The sequence below is a fragment of the Camarhynchus parvulus genome, chromosome 1A (assembly GCF_901933205.1).
Source record: "Camarhynchus parvulus chromosome 1A, STF_HiC, whole genome shotgun sequence".
NCBI lineage: Eukaryota > Metazoa > Chordata > Aves > Passeriformes > Thraupidae > Camarhynchus > Camarhynchus parvulus.
The window spans coordinates 17,654,423-17,675,421 of record NC_044586.1 but is presented as its reverse complement, the minus strand read 5'-3'; the positions used below and the strand labels follow the sequence as shown (position 1 = coordinate 17,675,421).

Genomic DNA, 20,999 nt, shown 5'->3' with positions numbered 1-20,999 from the left:
AGGAGCAGATGGTTATGAACTGGCCATTTTACAAGAGAAATAGGAATCCTCCTGACTATTCAGGAAATGTGGTTCAGGAACAGCCATCTAGTGACAGTTTAGGGATTAAAAAAACATTTTCAAACAGAGTTGATGTCTACCAGCAAAATTGAGCTTAGCCCTGAAAAACCTATTGATGTGATAATGTTCTGAAAATCCCCTACCTGCCTGCCATTTAATTGGCTCTGACAGACTTCTGTAAATGTCCAGATGTCCCTCTCTGAACACCTTGCTGTCCATTTTCCAAAACATGGATTAAGAAATGGTACTGTCCCACACTTATGGTCTGAGTAACTAGCATGAGAACATACATGAAGTGAATACAAAATACAGCACAGCTAGGCCTTTCCTTTAGAAGAGAATGGAAAAGTTACAGGAGTCACAATCACATTTTTAATGAAAGAAGGCTCTTCTAGGAAGTGTGAGATCTGGGGTTTCATCTTTTCAGCTCCTTCCTTCCCTGTGAACTGAAAGGGATTCAATTCTTTTTCCTAAATAATGGCAAGCACCTTAAAGACAGGCAGGATTTGGATTAGGACACTCCCTGCTCTACTCACTGAAATGGTGAATAGATGAAGCTGAATGGCCCAACAAGACAGATGTGTCTAGAGAGTTACTTAGAAGTGAGAAAACTGGAAATATGGCCCAGTGCTTGTGGTACACACTTAGAGGCAGAATGTTGGCTTCAAATCCACTGAAAAAGAGCTTGAATTCTGCTCTCATCATGGCAGTGCTTCCTATAAATAAAAGGTCTCACAACATAATCTCTCCACCAAATACACCTCTCCTAGGTGTATTTGGAAAGCATGAACTCCTCTTGGACTCTTGGATGTTATAACATCCCATTGTTATGATGCAATGCTGCATGTAGGTAGCTAAAGGGGATTTCTGCAGTCCTGAGTGAGGCAATTAAATCCTGAAGTATTTCAGAGGTGCTATTCTCTCTTGTATTTTCATAGTTGAGCCTTGGGGAGCTCCCCGCTGGGCAAGGTAATTGTTGGGAATTTCCTTCTGAGCTACTCAATCTCTACCAGCATTGCAGGGTGAGCCTAATGGGAACTCAGGGATTTGTGGTGACAGAGTCACATACAAATGCCAGTTCTTACAGATTTTAGAGGAAACCTGCCCCTTTTACAGGGAGCTAAACTCCACCCGCACATGTTCGGATGCATTTAAGAGGACTTGAGGAGAAAATTATTTAGAGCATATCTCTGGCCTGAAATGCAGCACTACAGAGAAATATCTGAACTGTTGTTTAGGAAAATAAGCCTGCAGAGCTGAAAGCATGAGATCTTCAGAGTCTTAAAGATTATGAGACGTCCAGAAGTCCACCACTACCTGACAGTTTTGATGCATCAGTGAGCTGGTACTAATGAAATTCTGCCAGATGATGCTGTTCTAGACTTCATATGGCATTTAGCTGCTTTGCTTGAACTTTTTTCTGTAAAATACTGGTAGAACACGAACACAGAATTGTGTGCAGATTGAAATTGCAACCTGAAAGCAGATTATTCTATCATTTTCCCGCTATAAGCCTAGTGTTACTATCATAATGAATTTTCTTTACGTTTCAGGAGTATTAAACAGAGAAGATCATGTGATATGAATGCCTCCACACGCTGTCGCAGTGGATTCCTTTGAGCCGTGGATAATTGGGGTGGTTGCTAAGCCCGCACCTCCCACGGCCCGCAGGGGCTGGGGAAGCGGTGCCGCCTCCCGCTGCCCGCCGTGCCTGGCAGATCCCAGATCCCTTCCTTTCCTTCCTGCGGATCACAGGGCGCGATCGGCCCGGCCGGCTGCCGGCACCCCAGCTCACCGACCCGGACCCACTGTGTCCCACTGATGCCAGACCCACTGTGCTCCACTGACCCCAGACCCACTGTGTCCCACTGATCCCAGACCCACTGTGTCCCACTGACCCCCGACACACTCTGCTTCACTGACCCCGCACCCCCGTTGCACGTCATGAACCCCGGAGCCCACCGGGCGCCGTGCGGCTTTGGAAGGGCGGTGGGCGGGCCGCGCCCCTCTGGACCGCTTCGCCCGGAGCGGGACTGGGAGAGCGGCAGGGCTGGGGCACCGGCGGAGACTGCCCGAGGCAAGGGGTCCGAAGGGTCTCAGGGGACCGACGGGTCTGCGGGGAACGGGGCGAACGAGAGACGCGGGGCCCAGGGCGCGGACCGCACCGTGGATCATACCACGCCTACCCAGGACGGGGGCGCGAGGAGGCGGGGCCTAATTTGCATCTGTCCTCTGGTTGGCTGGAGCCGCCTTGTGCCACCGAGCAGCGGCTCGGGATTGGCTGCGACGCGGCCGGCGGCGGGGCCGCGGCCGGCGTGTAACGCGAGGGGCGGCCGCACCGGACGCGTTCAGTCGCCGGGCAGCGGCCACTGCCACCGGAACTCTCCGTCCCCGCCGGCGACCATGCTGGACCGCGAGGGCGGCTGGAGCGTGTCCTTCGCCGGCTGCGGCTTCCTGGGTGTCTACCACATCGGCGCCGCCACCTGCCTGCAGGAGCGCGCCCCGCACGTCATCCGCGACGCGCGGCACATCTACGGCGCCTCCGCCGGGGCGCTCGCCGGCGCCGTCCTCGTCGGGGGCGGCTCTCTGGGTCAGCGGCGGGGCCGGGGGGAGCGGGGCGAGGCGGGCGGCAGGGAAGGGGCAGGTGCGGCGGGCAGGACCCGGTGCGGCGCGGGAGGGCGGGCGCGGCCCCGGGGTCGGGCCGCGGGGTTCGCCGGGCCGGGCTGGGCCGGCTCCGATTCTCTGCTTCTCTTCACCCCTAAAACGTGTGCCTGTGGGTGGAGTTAAATCCGAGCGGGGTCCGTGGCGCAGAGAATGGTGCTGGCGATGCCCGGTCCGATTCGCACATTTGCGCAGCCGAAAGGTTGGAGTTCCTCCCGTGCGTGTCCCCCTGAGGGGCTGGTCTCGCCGCCGCTGTCCAAAGTCCAGGAGTTACCTGGGAGAGCGGGAGGCAGCCGAGCCCTCGCACCCTCCGGAGCAAGGGGGCCAGCCCCCATCAGCTGTAAACAAAGTGTTTGCGCTTCGTTGGGAAATGGAGCATCTCCCTGCACGTGAAGTGCCGGGCAGCTTTATCTTGCTTCCTCCAAAGCTGCTCCTTTCTGGGGTAAGGCTAAGAGAGTTAAGGTCAGGGCTTAGGTTAGCTTTAACGTGCTTTTCCTCTCTAATCTGGGCACGGTATATGTTGCAAAGGTCTTTTAGGTGTATGGTTGGAAACAGTAGATTGATTAAAATCACTGGTTTTAATTGTTATTTAAACAATAGAGGTAATCTTGTGTTGTATTTATGCCGGATTAAAGATGTTAGTTTGAGAAAGAACGTAGTGTGCTTTGTGGAATACACACCTATTTTCTAGCAGTACGAAAAATACATCTTACTTTTATGTACTCAGGGCTCATGAATATACTTTTTTCTAATGACTTAAACTTGATAAAAGCTATCAATATATCGAGGTGTTTAGGAAAAGCAACAGGATTGCAGTTTAAAAAACTATATGAAATATCTAAAAATGGTTTTCTTTCTAAACAAAAGGAATCCACTGAGTAACGCTTGTCTAGTTCATTACTCCATACTGATTGTTTTTGCTAGCAGCAACCTTCACTGGTTTAGAACTAGAGGATTTTGTAAATTCAGATTTCGTCTTAGAAGGGGAAGAGAACAATGGTACCTCTTTTGAATTTGGAGAGGTTTTGGGGTTTTCCTTTTAAATTTCTGAGGAAAAAATCCACTGACAGAAACAAGCAGTTCTCCGTAAGTAACGGAGAGCAATGCTTGTCCCTGCTGCTTTAGCTCCTGAGCTCTAGCACATAAGATTAATTTCTTCAAAGCTTTAGCAGTAAACTTGTGCTGCTTGATTTCATTTTCTTGTAATGTCCAAACATTATCTACTTGAGTTATTATGAGCCTGCTATTAGCTTTTGAAACAAATCATATTTTTCCCCAATAGCTGGTATTTTTAGAACATACCAAGTTTTAAGTCTTAAGTCATTGTAAAAGATTTGAGAAGGAAGCTGTCTTAAATATTTTAAGCACTCTTGAGCTCAGAAATTTATATTGTTTATTTGGCAGTATGAGTTAATAACAACTTTTAAATGGTTTAGCACTTTAATAATTAAGAGTTGTAGATTTCAAACTATTACCTTTCCCAATTATTACCAATCTCATATGTCAACAGAGATTTCTGATTTTCTCAAACTAATAGAATTTGTGTGTGGTCACTGTCCAAGGTAGCAGATTCCATGTGCAAGTGTGTTTCTACTGGGGAAAAAACCCAAACAAAGGCATCACTTGCAAAATAATTCAAAACAACCTACATTCTAAAATCTGTGAATTGCTCTAAATTGACAAAACTAATAAGGTACTCCCATGCTTATTCTCTGTGTTTCTAGCTGCTGTGTTTTGTTAGCTTGTGTGAAAGCAGAGGATGGTAAATAAGCTGTAAAGAAACTCTGTTTTACAGTGATAATAGGATGCATTTTGTGAGTTTGTATCGTATGCCTCTCTTACTCTGATGTACATTAATGTGCAGTATTTGTGGTTCCTGCAGCTGGAGGTGTTAGCAAGTCCTGTGGTTTTTTTTTATCACAGTTGTGTTTTCCTGTGGGTAGACAGAGCCCAGCTCTTCCTAGAGGTGAGAGGAAGGATGAGAAGCAGCAGGCACAAGATGGAAGCTGGTAAACTCAGATGAGGTGTAAGGAAAAGACAGTTGCTATGAGAGTGGTAAAATAATAGAACAGCTTCCCAGAGAGGTTATGGGATCTCCACCTGTGGAGATATTTGGGGCTTGCCAGGACCCAGCCCTGAGCTGGTCTCTGTGCTAGTGCACACAGAACAGGGGGTGCAAATCTGTGAGCAGGGGTTGTGGCTGAAATCTAAGCGCTTATTTAATTTCTTACAGCTTTGCAGCCAGATGTTTTAAGTGAAGGGTTTTCTCTTTGACTCAGATTACCTGCTGGATAGGTGGGGAGTCTGTGGAACTTCGAAAGTGGATAAATACAAACATTCTTCTCATGATGGAGAAGAAAAGTGTACTTTTATAGACTGACAAAGAGGTTTCTCTCATTAAATTTGGGGGAGGTTGGGAAGCTTAGCCATGAGTGTTGTTTTGAGGATGAAGTGCATTCCAGGCTATTCCAAACTGGAATGTAAAAGTTGCACTCCTTGGATGTCCTGGAGATCTGGTATTTTGATTGTGCTGTGATCATCCATTCCAGTGAGGCACTTAGAGAGAGCAGGTTTAGTGCAGGCTGCAAATACAATGTCAGCTTTTACTCAGTGAAATGAATGGTTAACAAACAATTAAAAATCAGAAGGCAGAACTATAACAGAAAACAGTTACATTTATTAGGAATATTAATTTCTTTAGCTCTCCTGTGTTTCAAAAATAAAACAGATGGACCAAGACCTGTCTAAAATCCCAGTTTGGCTTGAGCTCTAGCCCTTAGTCCCTTTTGGAGGAGTTCCTATTTTGGAATACACCAGCCTAAGAGGTAACTGTATTTTAGTCCTGTTGGAAAGGAAGGGAGAAGGAAAAGAAATTGGACTACTTTGAAAAGAAGTTGGACTACTACTATTTTTTTAATTATTAACAAAAAGGTTTGTAAATTTTCAGTGTTTAATATCACATACTCTTAGATAGAACTTCTCCTTTTTTGGTTTTTTTTTCCCTTGATTTGGAGCCCTTCCAGGGTTTAAAATAGGGGTTACAATAAACAAAATATGTCAGGGTTTTTTTGTCTTTTTTTTCCCGATAAACTACTTTGAGCATAGAAATTCTTTTATGTGGAGACAATGGGTAACTGCTAAATCAAATTGCATGCAATTGTATTTTAGAAAAAGCAAGTGTCTTGCTTGGTGCGTAAACTTTCCAAAGTATTTATTTTGGAAATGGTAATTATTGCATATGCTCCAAGACTGCTCTTCCTGGCCAGAGTTCTGGTAGTTCAGTATCTCAGGCTCCTGCAATGTGGCTATTTTTAGAAAGTTTAGAAGACTGGGCATTGCTAAATAAAAAAAAGGAGTTGGTAATGAGTATCTGGATGCAGGGAAAATTAGAACTGCTAGAACTGCCTGATTCTGCTTTTGGAAGTAAGTTTGTCACTGGTCAGAATGTGACTTGTGCAGATTTTTTATTTGTGTGTAAAATGTGTTTTACTAAGATAAACATATATTTAACCATGAATAGTGAGCTGTGTCTAAATTGTTTTCTGTCTTCTCAAGTGGGGTTGGTGTCAGGCTACCTGTGTCAGTGGATTTGTGGCCCAGGATTTCCCTCTGTGAGGATGGAATGAAACAATTGAAGTGGTAAAAACAAAGCGTGTTTCAAAGCGTGTCTGATACCTCAGATTTTGTAGAGATGCTCTTTTGGACATAGACTCTTGGTTGAGAATGATAAATGTTTAGTTATTGCTGTTTGAGAGGGGAATAACATTGTAGAAATGTAATATTTCTGGAAATTAATCTGTGCTCAAAGGCTTACGCAGAGTTCTTGCCAGTGCAGTGCTCACATTTAAACTGATAAATTCAATTTATCTGTTCTAGCAAGCTCACTTACGTAAGTTCTGAAAATCTTATTAGAAGCCTATCACTCAGGTTGATAAGGTGTTACTTTGATCTTCCCACCCTCTCCTCTACCAAACTGACAAGCAATTTCCTCAAAAATGTGTCCTGGAGAAATGTGACATTCTAAGTTCAAACAAACCATTGCAGCTGGATGAGCTGCTCTTCCTCCTGTGACTAAATGTTGAGAAGATTTTAGTGTTCTTCAGGGACAGACCTGTCTTCTGTATTGGTTTGAAGTTCTCAAACATGGCTTTAATTGGAGAAAAGATTATAATGTGTCTCTTACTGTTAAAATGCACCTACCTGGCATTCTTACAAGATCACACTTCATGCTCCCTTTAGTGTGTTTATGTATCAATGAGGAAAAATTGTGCCCTGAAACCTTAAGTTTGGTTCATCTTTTTTTTCCCCCCCTCAAAAAATGTGTTTCTGGAATGATTAATTCCTAATGCAAGTGTCTCGTATGGGTACTTTACACTTAGAATCTACATATTGATGATATGTAAGTAGCTTAATCTTCACCAAGCAATCTTTTTGAAAGTTTGAATTTTTTTTTGGTCTCTCAGAAAACTCCTGAACTCCTTAACCATGTTGGGCAGTTACTTAATCTGTTAAAAAGCTCTTGCATTTTCATTCTAGTACTAAGAGAGATAAGTTGGAGCTCTAGATACACTTTATTAGTCCAAATGTGGGTTGTGTTTCTGCTGTTAAATGCAATGTATTTTCTTTCCAGCTCAGGCTTGTTCAGATGTTCTGGCATTAGCCAAAGAAGCTAGAAAGCGAAATCTGGGTCCTCTTCATCCTTCCTTTAATGTGATAAAGATAATAAGAGATGGGCTGATGAGAAATCTTCCAGAAAACACTCACCAGTTGTCATCAGGCAGACTGTGTATTTCACTAACCAGAGTATCAGATGGCAAGAATGCCTTGATATCTAATTTTAACTCTAAAGAAGAAGTTATACAGGTATGTTTCTTTTTGGCAACTTCTAGAAACTTCTATACTTTACTTATATACTTACTTTAGAAACTTCTTTCTGCTTTAAGCATTTCAGATATTCTTATTCTGACAGTGTTTTAAAGAGGAATTCAAGCATTTTTAAACCAGATTCATGTACTGCTTTTCTCAGTCATTTTGTCTGTGAACTGTTTTAGGGAGGAGGTGCAAGGAATCAGTCATAAAAAAGGAAAAATACCTTAAAAGTGTAGTGGATCTAACAAAACTAAGCCTTAGTGAATAAGAATTTATTTTATAAAGATAAATGTTTATGTCAGTAACGGAACAGTTAACATTTAATTTTTATGGTCTCATTTTCTTACAGGCTTTAATCTGTAGTTCATTTGTCCCTATTTATTGTGGTCTCATTCCACCATCATTTAGAGGTGTGGTAAGTCTCTATTGTTAAGATCTAAAAATAGTTATAGATATTCTAAAAATATTAAGAATGCATGTGGGTTTTTTTGTTATCCTACTGTAAAGTAAATAACTTCATCATTGCTTCTAGTACTGTAGCTGTAACAACTTTCCAAAAAAAGACAGGAACATGGAATGTGTGGAAGATATTACGTGTATTTTAACACATGTATTTAACACACATATTGTCTCTCTGTCCCTCCTCTGCCCCGTAAAATTCATTAATAAAAGAAGAAGATATAAGATAACGAGTATGTAACCTATGGATAAATATTTATTGAAGGAGTGATGCTCTTTCACCTGCACAAATTTACAGGAAGAGTCACCTATAATTTTTGAAAAAATATCTCGTAATATAGTGTATTGTGTATTGTCACTCTTGCGCTGGGGTTGGGGCAGGAACAGGCAAGAGGCAGGATCGCAGCAAAGGCAAAGAAGCTTCATTCAAAAGAACCACGCGGTTTTTATAGAGGGGTACAATGGATTCTATTCTATTGGCTAACTAACAGAAACATCTTTCTCACGCACTGTCCTTGAGAACAGGAAAATAAAGTAGAAAAACACGACCTGCAAATTGTTTATAGTCAACAAGTTATCACATCTTTCCAACTCCGTAAAACTTCTCACAAGCCGCTGTGAGAAACGCTTGCAGTTTCTCTCTCTCTGCCCCATGGCACCCACAGGGTATCTTCCTGTTCTGCCGTAGGGATATCTGCCTTACTACTGGAATAAAAGTTCTGTGTTCAGTTAGGTGCAGACAAAGCTTTCCATTGCCTTCTGGCATTTGTATTCAGTGTAAGAAAGCTTACTTTTTAGAGGCAAAATATCAGTATATTAGTATGTTCTTTTGCTTCCCAGGAACTGCTGGTTACGAAGCCTCTTAATACTTCGTGGCTGTACTGGGCTCTCTAGAATCCCCTGTTTAAGAGACAAAAACTGCAGGAAAGTTGGCATGGTTTGTTGTAGGTGTTATAATTACAGGTCTGGAAGCAGATCTGCGTTTCAAATCAAGGCAGTAACATCAGTGGCTTTTTGTTACCCTGTTGTATTTGCTTACATTTGCTTTCTCTCCAACTCTGGTGCTCTTTGCACAAGGAGAAGGGAAGGAAGAAAGAAAAATTTAAATGTCTTTGATTACATACTGTTCTCAAGGCAATTTGCGAGTATAAAAAGGTCCATAATGGATGTGAAATGTTTTTGTGGTTTTTTTTTCTTCATGCTGAAATTTAAGCAAAAGTCATTAGAACTGTATAGGGATTTTCTTTATCTGTACTTCTAAACCTTGTATGTCTCCTTAAACTATTCCAGATTAAAGGTGTTATGAAAACAGGACGTTGGACTACATCCAGGGTTTAGGTGGATCCAGGCTAATCTGGCTGTTCAGTTTTTGTCACCAGACAACAATGTTATTTTAAAAGGCTTAGTTCAGAGTACAAAAACATACAAGGGATGCTTTATTTGGCCATATTTTGAGGAAAGGAAGGCATAATTCTATTATTTTAATATTTGCAGTTATTTTTAGACGATTTTAATGCTTAGGAGGCATTTTTTGATGTGACTTGGTAAGAATACCACTGTTACATATGCTTGGTATGACTCCTATAGGCTTAAGCACAACAAAATGTCAAAAATGTAAACTTTTGGGCATTTTGCTGTTTACTGCTTGGGATTCCTGCCTATATACTGTAAAACAAAGGCTTAAGGATAACATTTAAAAGGTGTATCTAACTGCCAATTCAAAAGCTTTTGGGTGTGGTGGCTTTCGTTTGTTTTTTTTACTCCTTTCAAACACAGCAATGGTTTTAGATTTAAAAATGACTTGGAGGAACAGCTGAGCAGGTACTCCAAATCATGAAAATCATTTAGATCAGTAGAAAAGTGACTCAGATATGTACTTCCTACTTCCACCTTTTAATAATTTCATGAGAAGGGTCCTCCTTTGCCAGACCTGTTGTATTTTATTTATGTCACAAAGGACATGGGGATTTCACTTGTACTTTAGTGATTGCATTACACACCTAAAGTTTGGCAGGAGCTGCATGCTGCTGGGTCCAGATGGTATCCTGGGAAGCTGACAGGCCATGAGCTGCCCTCTTCCTAATTCCTAATGTGTTTCTCAGAAATTCCTAACGTGTTTCTCAGAATGGTCAGGGCCTGAGTATCAGGGCAGCTGAAACTGATAATCCAGGTTGCTCCTGCTCAAATCAGTGCTCTGTTACATTTATGTTTGACAACGACCTACAGTTTTGGTTTTCTGCCCTTTTAGGAAGGAGGAAAATGCAGCCTCTGAACCAGCAAAGCTGGTGGTGTGGGAACAAACCAGTTCCCTGTGGCCCACTGGAAAGCTGGCTGCTGTGAGTGAGTGGAGGGGGCTGTCTGTAGCCCCTGCAGCTGCTGCACTAGACAGTAGTTACCCCAAAACAGAGTACTTTAGGGCTTGGATCTTAAAATGTCTGAGGTGGTGATGTATTAAAACTACAGAAATGGGTGACTCAGTGTGAAGGAGACCAAAGCATAATCTGAAACTTGCACGGGAAGCACAACAGGTGCCTGTGACTTGGCAATGTTTCTGAAGCACTGTCCATTTTTACTCACACTTTCCTTATGTCCAAATCTTTTTTGATGCTTTTCTATCAAATTCTAATTATGAGGAGTACTTTCAAGTTAGAATGGTTTAGTATCTTGGAACTTGAACTTTGAAGCATGGAGCTGCTTTTCTCCGTGAGTTGTGTAGGATCATCATCTTTAAAAAACATAGTGAAAAATCTCAACAGGAATATGCTTGCGCTGCCTATGGAACTATAGGTAGGAATGTTTATTGGCTTTAGAGAACAGATCATGCCACTCAGAATGTTTAGCTTGGGAGCACCAGGCTTAAGCTACAGCCTGAAGTGCTGTTTCATTGTTGCATGGGGGGACTCTGCTGGTCTGACATTGTTAGCCCTTGAGATGTGTTGTTTCTGCTCCTTTTTGTAGCGCTACGTGGACGGAGGAATCAGTGACAACTTGCCTCACTATGAGTGTAAGAACACCATCACAGTGTCCCCTTTTGCTGGGGAGTGTGACATCTGTCCCAAGGGCAAGTCAGCCAACTTCCATGAGATGAACGTGACCAACACCAGCATTCAGTTCAGCCTGGGCAACCTTTATCGCTTAACACAGGCACTCTTTCCACCTGAACCCAAGGTCAGCCCCTGCCTTCCTTTGCTTCATCTCTCCACATGAAAGCTTTTGCAGAAAGTTGCAGTGTCTTAGCTTTTCATCCAGTCACACAAACTTCTCTGTGGATGTATCTTGTTTCTATTTTTTTGTGTTTTGTCTATGTCCTCCTTGGTTTTAGTCTCTCTCGGGCTAAAAATGCATATCCAGCTACTGGCTTTCAGTATTTATTTGGGAATTGTTACAGGATTCTATCATAAAATCAACACTGGGAAATTAACAGCTGTCAGTTTGTAGTCCTTAAATGTTTGCCTGCTAAGAAATTAGGAGAAGTTCTAAAGTTTCATGGTTTTGTAAAGATCTTAATTAATACTTGTCACAGGCAAGTTGCCTTTAAACTTTGCTTATTGCTGTTAGTTGCAGGGCTGAAGAGGGAAATGCTCTTGAATTGCTGTTGTGAAAATTGGAAGAATAAAAAAATAAAACCAGACCTTTTCAACTGGCTTGGGATATAGTACAGCAAAGAAGCAATTTTGCTGACTGCTGCAGATATATTTAAACTGCAGGCTTTTTGGCCACTTCAAGACAAATTCTAAATTCTACTTATGTAGGCTTTATTTTTTTTTCTTTTACTAGTACCTTTGTGTAGGTGAGCTGGTATTTTATCTGGTAAAAGATATTTTCATAGCAAAGATAAGCCTGAGCATCAGAATTCCACAGCTGATATTTCAAAGCTGTGGGAAGTAAAGAAGCACTGGGAGGGAACAAGGGGAATTGACACACTCCAAACACCCTGTTTCATTGCTGCTAGCAGCTTCTGAAGCACTAATCAAGGAAACAAGAGGAGAGGGAAGTCTTCCAAACTGTTGGAATGCCATCATTCCGTGCATCTTTAACAGCCGCAAGTTAAGTTAATGTACATGATCACGTATTCATCACCACAGTGGCCATATTAACCTGAATCTGCTGTATTCCAGCAATTGTTAAGGTGGCTTTTTTTCTTACAATAGTGGAAGGTGGAGGAAAATGGCTCTTTATTCTGCAAACTGTTGATTGAAGTTGAAATTTCTTTTTATTTGTCTGACTCATTTACTCTATATTTGCAGGTGCTCGGAGAGATCTGTGAGCAGGGATATTTGGATGCTCTTAAATTCTTGAAGGAGAATGGTATGTTAAACTTTCAGATAATTATTGATTATATGGTCTTAACCTCAGTTTAAAAAACAAACAAAAAAACCCCAGAGCAAAACAAACAAAAAGAGTGAGAGGGTTTTGTGTAGCTAAGAAGGCTGTTGGTCTCTGAGAATTTTAGAAGGATCATGGTAGTTTCATTCTTGTAGAAATGCCACAGTTATTGTACACCTGAGGTGAACTGTGCCACACAAAAATTGAACTTTCGGAGTTTTGTCAAATCTGTGTGAAGTAAATGTTAAGTGAAATTTCCAAAGAATTCCAGTTCTAGGCAAATCATATTATTACTTGGCTTTATCTTAATTGTGCAGGATGGGTATAGGCTACTGCTTCCCACTCCTCTGAAACCTGTATCTTCTATTCCTTCCACTCTGCTGTCATCCAAGTGATTTTCTGGTAGTCCAGAAGTGGGAGCTGGCTAACAACAATAAAAACTCAGTTACAGACAAATCCTCTGGGTGAGAGAAGACTTTAGAAGATGACAACTTATAATGAAGCAGTTGTTGACACCCAGATAAGTTTAGGAAGAAGAATTACGAGTTCTGCTACTCTACTCCTAGAATTCTAATAACATGTTTTATATTGATAAATATTGTTGCTCTGCAAGCTTTGAGACAAACAAGTTGAAAACAGTAACTTGATATTGGGATGAAGTTAACTATGTGTTAAATGTGCCTGGGCCCTGTAGTCTTTGTATGCAGAAGCAAATTGGTACTGGCTCAGATCACAGGAATGGGAATAGAAATAGGACTTCTGCACTATTACAGAAAGTACCAGCTGCAGGATGTGAGCAGTCATTGATGTACTCTGCTGATACCTGGTTACTGAATATTCAAATTGTCTTGAAACAATTCTCTTCACTGAAGAACCTCACAGTTCTGCTTAAGAGCTTGATTTTCTATAATGTTATTATTATGTGTTATTATTATTTAATGAGAAAGTCTTCCCTTATAGCTTTTACAACATGATTAAAAGCACAAACTCTACAAAGAGCCTCTGGTTTGTGGTTGTCTGTGCTGAGCTGGATTCTCTTGCTGTCCTGCACCCACAGGTTTCCTGTGTGCAAGTTTCCATCTGACGCTAATATCTGACATTCCTTGCAGTTCTTCCTTGGTCTCTCTGCCCCATGTTCTCTCTGTATTGCACTATTGTCCTCCTTTTCACACTGCTAATCCTGTGATCAAGTTTGTTTTTATTCTGTCACAGGGTTGTTTTGCGTCAAGCTTAATCAATGATAATTATAACCCTTCCAAGGTCATTCATTATGCATCACCTTTCTTATTATTTCAGCTGTAGGAATAAATTCCCCCCACATCTGTGACACTTCAAATATTTTCCTTTGCTAAATTCACTGTATATTCTTTTGACACTTGTCTTTTACTAGTACTTGCAGGTAGGATATAGGTTCTGTTGTATGCAAGTATAGATTATATTCAAATTTGGTAGTCTTGTTTCACATGTAATTTTAAAATTATTTTCTGGAAACCAAGTGTAAATGAAATTCTTGTATTTTTCTCTTGGTACTTGTGATCTAGTGCTTGTTTCTAAGGTAGTTATCAGTGCTATTTCTTAATTGGCACTAGTTTTGCAACGCAACCCATGTTGATTTAGATCTGTACTTTGGATACAACTGAAAAAAATATTGTAACCTAGTTGCTTTCCTTTTCAACCCTTTTGTAGCAATGCCTCAAAGTACTCATGTGGTACTTGGCATATCAAATTTCCCAAATATATGATGTATTTTAGGTGCTTTCTTTCAAATACATAATAAATCAGCTTTCCTCCTCTCCTTTAAATCCTTTGCTTTCTTGCAGGAACACAACTTTGGTAAATGACTGTGTGTTTCCAGGGTAGTTTCACTTAATTGTTCACTTTTTTCCTTCTCTTTAGAACCTGTTTTAAAGTAAGACCTAAACCTTCAGAAGAGCCATCACTGTGATGAAACATTTGTGGGATCCTAAGAGCCAGGTGCATTTGACATGGGGTAGATGATGGTGTTCCCTCAGGATAGATCTTTGCTCAGACACACAGACTTCAGGTGCTGTACAGGTACTCAGGAGACCTGTGGATTGAACCTAAGTGAAAGCTCTTGACTCTTTCAGGTATTCTGAATGACTCAATTTATATCCACTTGTCCTTCGCAAAAAGAAACACCCATGAGGCTGCACAACAACACCTTGACCATGTGAAGAGAAGAAAATTGACAGAAAATAACGGAGTAGAAACTTTGACCAGCTTAAATGACCAGCTAAAGCAAAACCCATGGCCTTTGGAGAAGAGCATATTTGAGAGTCTACCTCCCAGACTTCGTAAAGGTGCATGCTTCAGGCTGTTTCATCTAACTCTGAGAGGCAAACTTTGACTTCTGTTTTCTTTTTTTACATAAATTCTTAGATCTATTGCTTAGGAGTTCTGGATAGTGTGTTTTGTCCCTGTGCCATGAGTCTGTGTTCCCATATTTTAAAATATCATAGAGTAAGTTTATGGTAAGAGATTAATTCTTTCATTTTCTAACTGAGCTTTATTCAGTAACACTTGATAATGGTGACTGGATATTACAAAATTCTGTGAAAAATATTGAAACTGCTTTCAGATAGTGTAACATCTTTTCCCTAATAATTATTCTTAAGCACTGCAGGAAGCTTGTAAAGAACAGAATGGGTTCTATGCTCAGTTCTCTAAACTGTTCCCCATGCGGGTGATATCCTACCTGATGCTGCCGTACACGCTCCCAGTGGAGTCTGCTTACTCAGTCGCTTTACGGTAAGGATCTTGTAAAGAACTCTTCTAGAATTATCATCATTTTGGAAATGTGCTCATTGAGAGCTTGTTCAGTGTTGGATGCATTCTGGGATGCAATAATTCAAATGGTAACTGTCAAAAGACCCATTATTTCTACCTATGTGATGCATCCTAAAGCCTATATAATCCAAGGCTAGATAAATAAACATATTAAGAAGATTCTTAAATTATATACTCGTATTACTAATAGCTACCTTGTAATTGCTCAAAAGAAGCAGCCTTAGTTGTACTTTCCGGGAATACATTCTTCTTTACTATATTCTGCAGGAGTATCTGAACTCTCTCCACATCCTTCTTGTGCTTCTTTCTGTTGGCTCACCATAGAAATTCTCTTACCAGTTTTGTTTAGGTTGACTGAAAGTTGTGCTCTTGAAGTAGGGCTTAATTTGATGTTTCAATTCTTGTCAAGGAGAAGTTGCACTCAATGAATTCACCATGAATCCTAATCTTTGTGCTTGCTTAAGGGAATTCCAGTCCCTGAGCAGCAGATGTCATGACTATCTTTAAAAAAATTTTGAAAAAACAGTTATGGTAATCAAACCGTATAGAACTCCAGTGAAGTATTTTGTTTCTGTGCCACTGAATGTGGCACTTCGTGCCATTTTTGGTGGATGGGGAGGCAGCAAGTTTCTCCAGATGTCTCTGGGGTTTTCCTCCTTGTCCCACTCTGATGTAGCTGACTCCTGTTAAGGGGTATCATAAGGAAAAAAAGTACATTTGGTATGTTGTTCTTATTTTGCCTGCTCTTTGTTCTTCCATTGTGCTTTTCTTTTGTTCTTCCTTCCTCTTCCACCCTGCTTTAAACTGAGCAGAAACTTCCTACCACAAAGGTCTTGGAGACAGGAATATTTTGCAGGATTCCTGTGCTGGTCACAGGGTGTGGAATGCACACACTGGTCAGCCACTGAGAGATGCAGTGATTTGTGGTGCCCCTTTTCTTAGCTTGTAGAAGAGAGGTGAAAGGGCTGGAAGGGAATTCAGGGAGAAGAAGTGGACACCTTGGTTAGGGGAGTTGGTTTGGGGAGAAAAAAGCTGTTTTGGATGTGGGACAGGGTGTGTAAAAATATAACTGAGTTTAAATCTCCTGGTTACACAAGCTGTGTTTTGGTTTTGCCTGCAGGTTGGTGAACTGGTTTCCTGACATGCCTGCTGACGTTCGATGGATGCAGGAGCAGCTATTTCGGATTGCTGCCACAGTTTATTCCCAGGCTAAAAGCAAGCTGTTCTGTACAGCCAGGTAAAGTGCAGTGCTGCTGCATTCAAATGATGCAGTTTTAGAAATTCTCTATTTTTGAAATCGGTTAAAGTCTTTTCTTGAATAAGAAAAGCCAACACTAGTTGGCTTTTAAGGCATCTCTCTGAGCAAAAATGTAGCTCTTGGTATGTGTTTGCTGTTCATCTTACTGTCCTCTCCTCAGTTACTTGATAGCACATGTAATCCAGTGTCTTTTCTTCCTTCTTAGTGATATTTCTGATTCCTTTCCACAATATCTATAGGTTGGATATTAGGAAAAAAATTTTCATGGAAAGAGTCATAAAGTTCTGGAATGGTCTGCCTGGAGAGGTGGTGGAGTCACCATCCCTGGATGTGTTTAATAAAAGACTGGATGTGGCACTCAGTGCCATGGTTTAGGTGAAGTGTTAGGACATGGATTGGACTCAATGATCTTGAAGGTCTCTTCCAACCTAGTCATTCTGTGAATAAATTTGGGGATTGCCACCTTCCTGCTTTTACCCTTATTTAGCAGTCTCTCATATTCCAGTCTTACCAATCCTGAGTCTCTTCATCGGAGACAGGCTTTGGGAAGACACAGAATCACAAGTTTGTCTCAGAAATAACTTCTAAGAGGGGTTCTTTGCTCACTGGATCATGATTAAAGAGAAACATGGTTTTCCTTGTGGAAAAGCAGCTCAAGCAGTGTTGAAATGTCTGTGTATGGCAAGTTGAGGTAGTTTTGTTTGTGAGAGGGGTTGTGGCATGTTGTTTTGTTGGGTTTTTGTTGTTTGGAGTTGGTTTTTTTTCCCAAATCCACTGCAAGAGAGAAGATAAAACTTTAAAAAAATAGGGTGTTCTTGGCTAAAACTTCAGTTTCCTGTTTCTCAAATTGGAAAAGGCTAACCTGTTGATTCAAGTGCTGATTTAGTGTAGACAAGTTCTGTTCCAGTTCTTCAGGTTAGTGATGACAAGCTGATTGTAAAGTGGAATGCAGAGATGGCCTTTGGGAAGGTAAACAACTGTATTTGCTATTTGTAAACATGACCAAAATGCCATTTAAACACTAATAATCTCTTTTTCCTTCCTTATTTTTAAAACAGGAAAGACAATTATGCATCACTAAGAAAATGTCAGACTGTCCCATCTTCTGTGGAATTTCGTTCTTCATACTGCCACCTTAAAATGCCTCACTCTGCTGCACACATTGAGAGCTGGCTCTGGGAATCTTCATGCTTCATGCAGTCAGCTATGAAAAATGCTCCTGCTGATATCCAGGAGCCGTCTGACTTGAAGTCCTATCCTAATTTCCTCCCAAATCCTGATGAGTCTGCATTGGAAATAGATGTTGACTCTTCCTCAGAGACAAGTTTCCAAACTGCTCCAGAGTATTAATAGGGAAGTAGATCCCACAGTTTCCAAAATTGAAATTGGGGAGAGAAAATTAAAACCTAGACTAGGGATCACTTTGTTTGTTGCCAATAAGTCTTGGGAAATTCCTTGTTTACAGCTTCCTGACAAATCTGCCTTGGGACTCTTACTGTTTTAAGGATTATAAAAACAGTGGCTGCTATACTAAGTAACAGATTATATAGCTCTGTTGAAGCACCAGCTCAATCAGCTCTACTAAGACTTGTAGTTAAACAGTGTCTCTCTGGAAATAAATCTTTTTAAAAAATCCTTCCAGCATAAAAATGTAAGTTCTGTAAACAGATTGTTAGACAAACAGGCATAGATAACAGAACATTTTTAAAAATTGAATTCTTAACAATATTATGTGTTAGGATTACTTTTATAGCACTTAAATGAAATTGGATTTTTACTCCCTTAAGAGGAATACACAAGTGAGTTTCTTGGTGGCCTCCAGTGTCCATTTGCCTTATATTTGAATATAATGTGGTGTTTATGGAAATTTGTCTGCACAAGATACTGTAGGAACAATATTATTACAATATTATTCTAGGTTGTTGTATGTACTCTGCAGTTCCTATTACCTTTTCTCTGTGTCTCTTTCTCTCCTGAAATACTTCAGGCAAAAATGGCATGAGAAATGGGACACCTTCCCCTGAAGTATAAACAAGAACGCTTTCAGTGACTTCAGAGGACTTTTTTGTTTTTGGAATTTAACATAAAGGCTTAATAAATGATCAAATATTGAAAAGTAGGTAAAACAGTGACTGTGGTTCGTAGCAAGCAGTATGTGGAGAAGGTGTTAAACTTTACAGAAGATGTTAATAAAAATCAATTTATAGCAAGTGGTGAATGATGTTTAGGTTGTCTCTCTAATTGTTGCCCCATTGTTTTTGGGGTTTCTTTCCCCTCCAGTTTCCGAGATTTTTCTTTTCTTCTTTCACTTACCTGTTGCTAAAGTTATAAAAAGAAAGGTGTCCCTCCTGTCTCAGTGAGGTAGGATGACCCAAAGGAAGTTTCCCAAGACTGTCAGGCACAGCAAAAGCGTAAGGCTTGGTGGAAGTATCAATATTCAGGGAGCTCTGCAGAGGTCTCAAATAATAGGTAGAAAATTTAGCCAAATCATACCTCTATTGAGAAATGGCAGCTTAAACCATTTCCACTACAAAAGGTTCTGCATGATTTTAACAAAGACAATGCATTAGTAGATGAGGGCATCTGGGAAGGAAAGTAATGTTAGGATTAATTGCTGCTCTCGTGGCTTATCAGGTCTTGTATAATTTTTGAGTAGAAGGAAACAATTGGCTTTCAAGTTGATTTGCACGTTTTTGGAGGGGGCATGTGCCCTTGGGGAGCTTTTCATTTGAGAGGGAATTCTGTACAACCCAGGGAAAAGCTGCTTGAGGACCTCTTGTTCAGAGAAAGGGGTTGGATTGTGATGCTCAGGAGCTGGGATATGGGAGTGTGAGCTTTGGCAAAATGTAGCACTTGAATTGGGCCTGCCTTTCAAACGTCTCTCAGTTGTGATTTCCCTAAGCTTGGAGTGCTGCATTTTACAATATTCAAATGGATTTTAGGTTGGGGATGAAGTGCTGAGCTCTCTATTTCCGTACTCTACAAGGCTGGTGCTACTTTACTTCAACTCTTCTGTTCATTTTTTGGGTGTATATATCATCAGACTTGCAAGAAAATATGTTGGAATTGTTACTCTAACTACAATTAAAATATATAAGATCTGTTTTAAATTGTCTTCATTCATTAGTTTACCAGTTTGTTTTAGAATTAAATCAGAAATGCCAAATTTTGCTTCTGGTCTTTGTTGGAATACTTCTATTAACTACACTTAAATCAGCCTTAACCACTTTTTCTGTTGGGCACAGCTCCCATTTTGTCTCCTTTTTCTAAAATAAAAACACAATCTCTGTTACCATGGTCTCTGAGCTTTCTTGAGTGCAATTCACGCTAGTGCAAGTTAAATGTCATTGATGGTTCTGATGTGTTTCTTTTATGAGTACTACTCTGAAGTTTGACAGATGCTTGTGTATACTCTGGCTGGACCTGAATGTCACCTCAGTTTAAAATTTTGTGGGTTTTTTTTGTCTTTTCTTGGTTTTTGATGGGATTTTTTTGCTTTCTGCAACCAGTTATTTTATAAATACCTTGTTGCATTTAAACAGAAATAATTAAAAACCAGAGAGATTTGGGCGTGAAGGGAGGAAAAAAGGGTGCGTTGTTTCTGAGCTAAAACTAACTTAGCAGATAACTAAATATAAATAAGATAATAAAAACCTATTAAATAATTTGTTCTATTAAGAATAGATGCGCTAAAATATTTATTTGTATTTAATATAGATATTTTAAAACATACATAAAATATATCAGTAATGTAAAAGTATAACTAATATACAATAACTATATTACCTATAAATATATAATACAAATATAAAAATTACATACAGAAATAGCTAGATACAACAATTTAATGGAATGTAAAATAATACTAGTAGTAATAATAATCATATTAATAATAATAATAACAATACCAACAATTTAAAGTAATTTACAACACAAGCTTTCAGTTTCAAGTGCCCAATCTGCTTTCCTGAGTTTGGGGCGAATCCCATGGGTTTGGGATGAAACACGTGCGTTTGGGCTGAATTCTCCGGTTTTGGCTGAATCGCGCGAGTTTGGGGTGAATTCCCCGGGTTTGGGATTAACCCCCCGGATTTGGGCTGAATTCTCTGTGTTTGGGCTGAATCCCGCGGGTTTGGGGTGAATTCCCCGAGTTTCGGCTGAATCCCGCGGGTTTGGGCTGAATTCCCGGGTATGGGGCGAATTCCCCTGGTTTAGGATGAATCCCGCGGGTTTGGGGTGAATTCCCCGGGTTTGGGCTGAATCTCCCGGGTTTGGGCTGAATTCCCCGAGTTTAGGCTGAATCTCCCGGGTTTGGGCTGAATCTCCCGGGTTTAGGGTGAATTCCCCGGGTTTAGGGTGAATCTCCCGGGTTTGGGCTGAATCTCCCGGGTTTGGGGTGAATCTCCCGGGTTTGGGCTGAATCTCCCGGGTTTAGGGTGAATTCCCCGGGTTTGGGCTGAATCTCCCGGGTTTGGGCTGAATCTCCCGGGTTTAGGGTGAATTCCCCGGTTTCGGTGACCTCCGGCCGCAGGAAGCGCTCCCCTGGCCCCGCCCCTTT

The 20,999-nt window shown here is 40.9% G+C and overlaps 1 protein-coding gene across 1 annotated transcript; it reads left to right on the top strand.

Moving 5' to 3' along the window:
• The first annotated feature begins 2,387 nt into the window (after positions 1 to 2,387).
• LOC115910694 (1-acylglycerol-3-phosphate O-acyltransferase Pnpla3-like) lies at positions 2,388 to 19,724 on the top strand. Its single transcript, XM_030960998.1, has 9 exons — positions 2,388 to 2,650; positions 7,352 to 7,584; positions 7,940 to 8,005; positions 11,008 to 11,217; positions 12,297 to 12,357; positions 14,484 to 14,696; positions 15,012 to 15,144; positions 16,304 to 16,420; positions 17,500 to 19,724. The coding sequence occupies exons 1-9, from the start codon at positions 2,464 to 2,466 to the stop codon at positions 17,789 to 17,791; spliced, it is 1,512 nt and encodes a 503-aa protein (XP_030816858.1). The 5' UTR covers positions 2,388 to 2,463; the 3' UTR covers positions 17,792 to 19,724.
• The last annotated feature ends 1,275 nt before the right edge of the window (positions 19,725 to 20,999 follow it).

What these genes read in the sequence shown, in the direction of transcription:
- LOC115910694 (XM_030960998.1), top strand. Translation starts at nt 2,464, where the DNA reads ATGCTGGACCGCGAGGGCGGCTGGAGCGTGTCCTTCGCCGGCTGCGGC. An exon ending in CACCATCATTTAGAGGTGTG is followed by an intron (nt 8,006 to 11,007) that starts GTAAGTCTCTAT and finishes TCCTTTTTGTAG; the next exon opens with CGCTACGTGGACGGAGGAAT. An exon ending in AAGCTGTTCTGTACAGCCAG is followed by an intron (nt 16,421 to 17,499) that starts GTAAAGTGCAGT and finishes TTTTTAAAACAG; the next exon opens with GAAAGACAATTATGCATCAC.